Source organism: Micropterus dolomieu, linkage group LG17, assembly GCF_021292245.1.
Source record: "Micropterus dolomieu isolate WLL.071019.BEF.003 ecotype Adirondacks linkage group LG17, ASM2129224v1, whole genome shotgun sequence".
Lineage (NCBI taxonomy): Eukaryota > Metazoa > Chordata > Actinopteri > Centrarchiformes > Centrarchidae > Micropterus > Micropterus dolomieu.
Window position 1 is genome coordinate 36,890,844 of NC_060166.1, and position 2,523 is coordinate 36,893,366.

The window sequence follows — 2,523 nt, forward strand, 5'->3', positions numbered from 1 at the left end:
CATCTGAGGGTTGTTTAAAAAAGATTGTCTGTTAAGCCAGCTTAATTTCAAATTCTACTTTATAAAGTAGGTTGAGTGACCATAGATTCCATGGAAAAGTATTGTTTGGACTAGTCTAATCCTGGTCAAGCTAGTTTTGAGGCTTAGCTTCACCTCAGACTCATCCAGTGCAACAATCTACCAGCAGTCCAGCCTGTATGACTCTCCATATTCCAAGTTCTTCCTAGTGAAGAGCTCTGTGGATCAAATCATACAAGTTGCAAGGATCTGAAATTAAGCAGAATTGAGATTCCTTATAGCAGCAGGAAAAGAAGCTGTTTTTAAACTGGATTGTTATGATGGACAAGGACCTGTAGCTCCTCCCAGAGTATATATATATTATTATATATTCAAACATTCAACAATGCTATTTAGTAGCTTTTGGTACATTTTGTAATATAAAGTAAATTATTTATATTTATTTTTTGTTTTATATCAAATATAGTGAAAAACGGGGTGGTCAAAAATATTAGTGAATTTTTGCTTTCAAAACACACATAATTAACCAATCAGCTTCCTAACAACAACTGAGCATTTAATCAGCATAAAATGACTCCAAGGAACAGGGCACTTGGACACATTATTGAGAGGCTACTGAAAAGTCTCATGGCTCATGATAAAGGGAAGGCATGTCCAAGCGTTTCCCAGTGTCTAGAACCGCTGTACGTTGCCTCATTGCCAAGTAGGAGACAAAATTCTGTAAGAAACAAACCTAGGCGTGGTCATAAGCGCAAGATTTCAAGAATTCTGGAGGGGAAAATAGTCAGAGATGTCAAGAAGCCCCGGACATCTGCCAAGGTGATTGTTGCTGACCTGGCCTCTTCTGGAGCAGATGTTTCAAGGAACACAGTTGTGAGGGCTTGCTTATGTTTAGCGAAGAAACCCTAAGAACCCAGTCCACAGTTCAACATGGTGGTGGGAGCATCATGCTGTGGGGCTGTTTTGCAGCCTCAGGCCTTGGGCAGGTGTATAGCATCATGAAGGAAGAAAATTATGTTGAAATTTTGAGGAATAATATGCAGAAATCTGCTCGTAGTCTATTCTTAGGTTGTCGCTGGGTCTTCCAACAAGACAATGACCCAAAGCATACATCGAAATTGGAGTGGCCTGCACAGAGCCCAGACCTCGATGTTGTGTTGGACAGATTTGTGCAGCGGTGTTCCATGAGGGAGAGTGAGTGAGAGAGAGGGACAAGCGAGAGGAAGTGCTGCACGAATGCGCTACGGCACTCTGCAATAAAATACGATTTTATATAGGCTTAGTAAAAAAAAAAAGGAAAATCAATTTGTGTCGGTCAGCCTTGATATTGTGGCGGGCCGCCACAAATAAATGAATGCATGGGAAACACTGGGGCTAATAATTTTGGCCTCAACTGTAGGTCAAAAACTTCACCAGGAATTGTTTTTATCAAGTCATATTTGAGTTGGTCTGTCATATGAAAAAGTTAAATCCTAGTTCAGTTTCTTCAGGTTTAAGTAGACGTTTTGGCTTTGTTCAATAATCGTCACTTATTATCTACTCCCTACACCCTATCTAGGGATTTCTATGTAGAAAACTGTATTTTAAGCTCACTGGGAAAATGAAAACAGGGCTTATCCTCTAGGCACCATTAATTAAGTCATTGCTGTCGTACAATTAAAATGACCAATTTTTTTATATATTGGTGCAATGTGTGATAGTATATAGGCTATGGATTAGTTATTGGTCATTCAGCTGTCTGTAAACAGAGCGAGTGAGAGAGAATAAGCATGTGTATTTTACATTACACATAATCCGCCTCAATGACTTTTTTCAAATGTATGTTATTCACATCTAGTTTATCCCTTTACCAGCACTCGTTAATTCTAACCAAAGCTACAAGAAACCATTTAACCACCATCGGTATAAATCATCCCGTCTATGATGCAGTGACCTGCTGTTGAATGCATTTAATACTACAGGACTGTCTACGACAAGGACTTGCAACTTCAAGATCTCATTTTACTATAACTACAACATTACACATTCACTAGATAAATTTGTTTGGCAGGAAGCCGTGGTTTAGTCATTTCTGACACACCAACTGTAACTACTGATATATTTAGAATAAGTTAAACACTAAAAATCCAATTAACTCATATCGGCCGATAAATCGGTTACGCTCTATCTGGGATAGTCCACTTAGTTCACTTGGTGCATGTTTTGTTGAAATTGTTTTCTAAATGTCTCTTTGTGCTTTCAGATACTACCTTTTGCTGTCAACGGGAGAGAAAATGAAAGTGAAGTCAGACCAGGTTCAAGCTGCACAAATCACGAGGTCAGGGCAGGGCACAACCATTACTGTGAGATACATAGATAAAAACATTGCTCAGTGTACAATCTGTAGTGCTCCCATTGAAATCAGTTCCTTGAACAGTGCAAGCTTTTTTATCAACATACCAGTTGCACCTCAAATCCAGACAATGCTTGAAAATCCTCAGATTCAAAACAGCATGAGCTACAGAC

General features: G+C 39.1%; 1 protein-coding gene across 1 annotated transcript in view; it reads left to right on the top strand.

Moving 5' to 3' along the window:
- The window catches only part of LOC123985378, a 16,475-nt gene that overhangs the window by 4,678 nt on the left and 9,274 nt on the right, over positions 1–2,523 (top strand). The window contains exon 6 of the mRNA XM_046072855.1: positions 2,261–2,335. Coding sequence (XP_045928811.1) covers positions 2,261–2,335 — 75 coding nt within the window. The remainder of the gene's footprint in view (positions 1–2,260; positions 2,336–2,523) is intronic.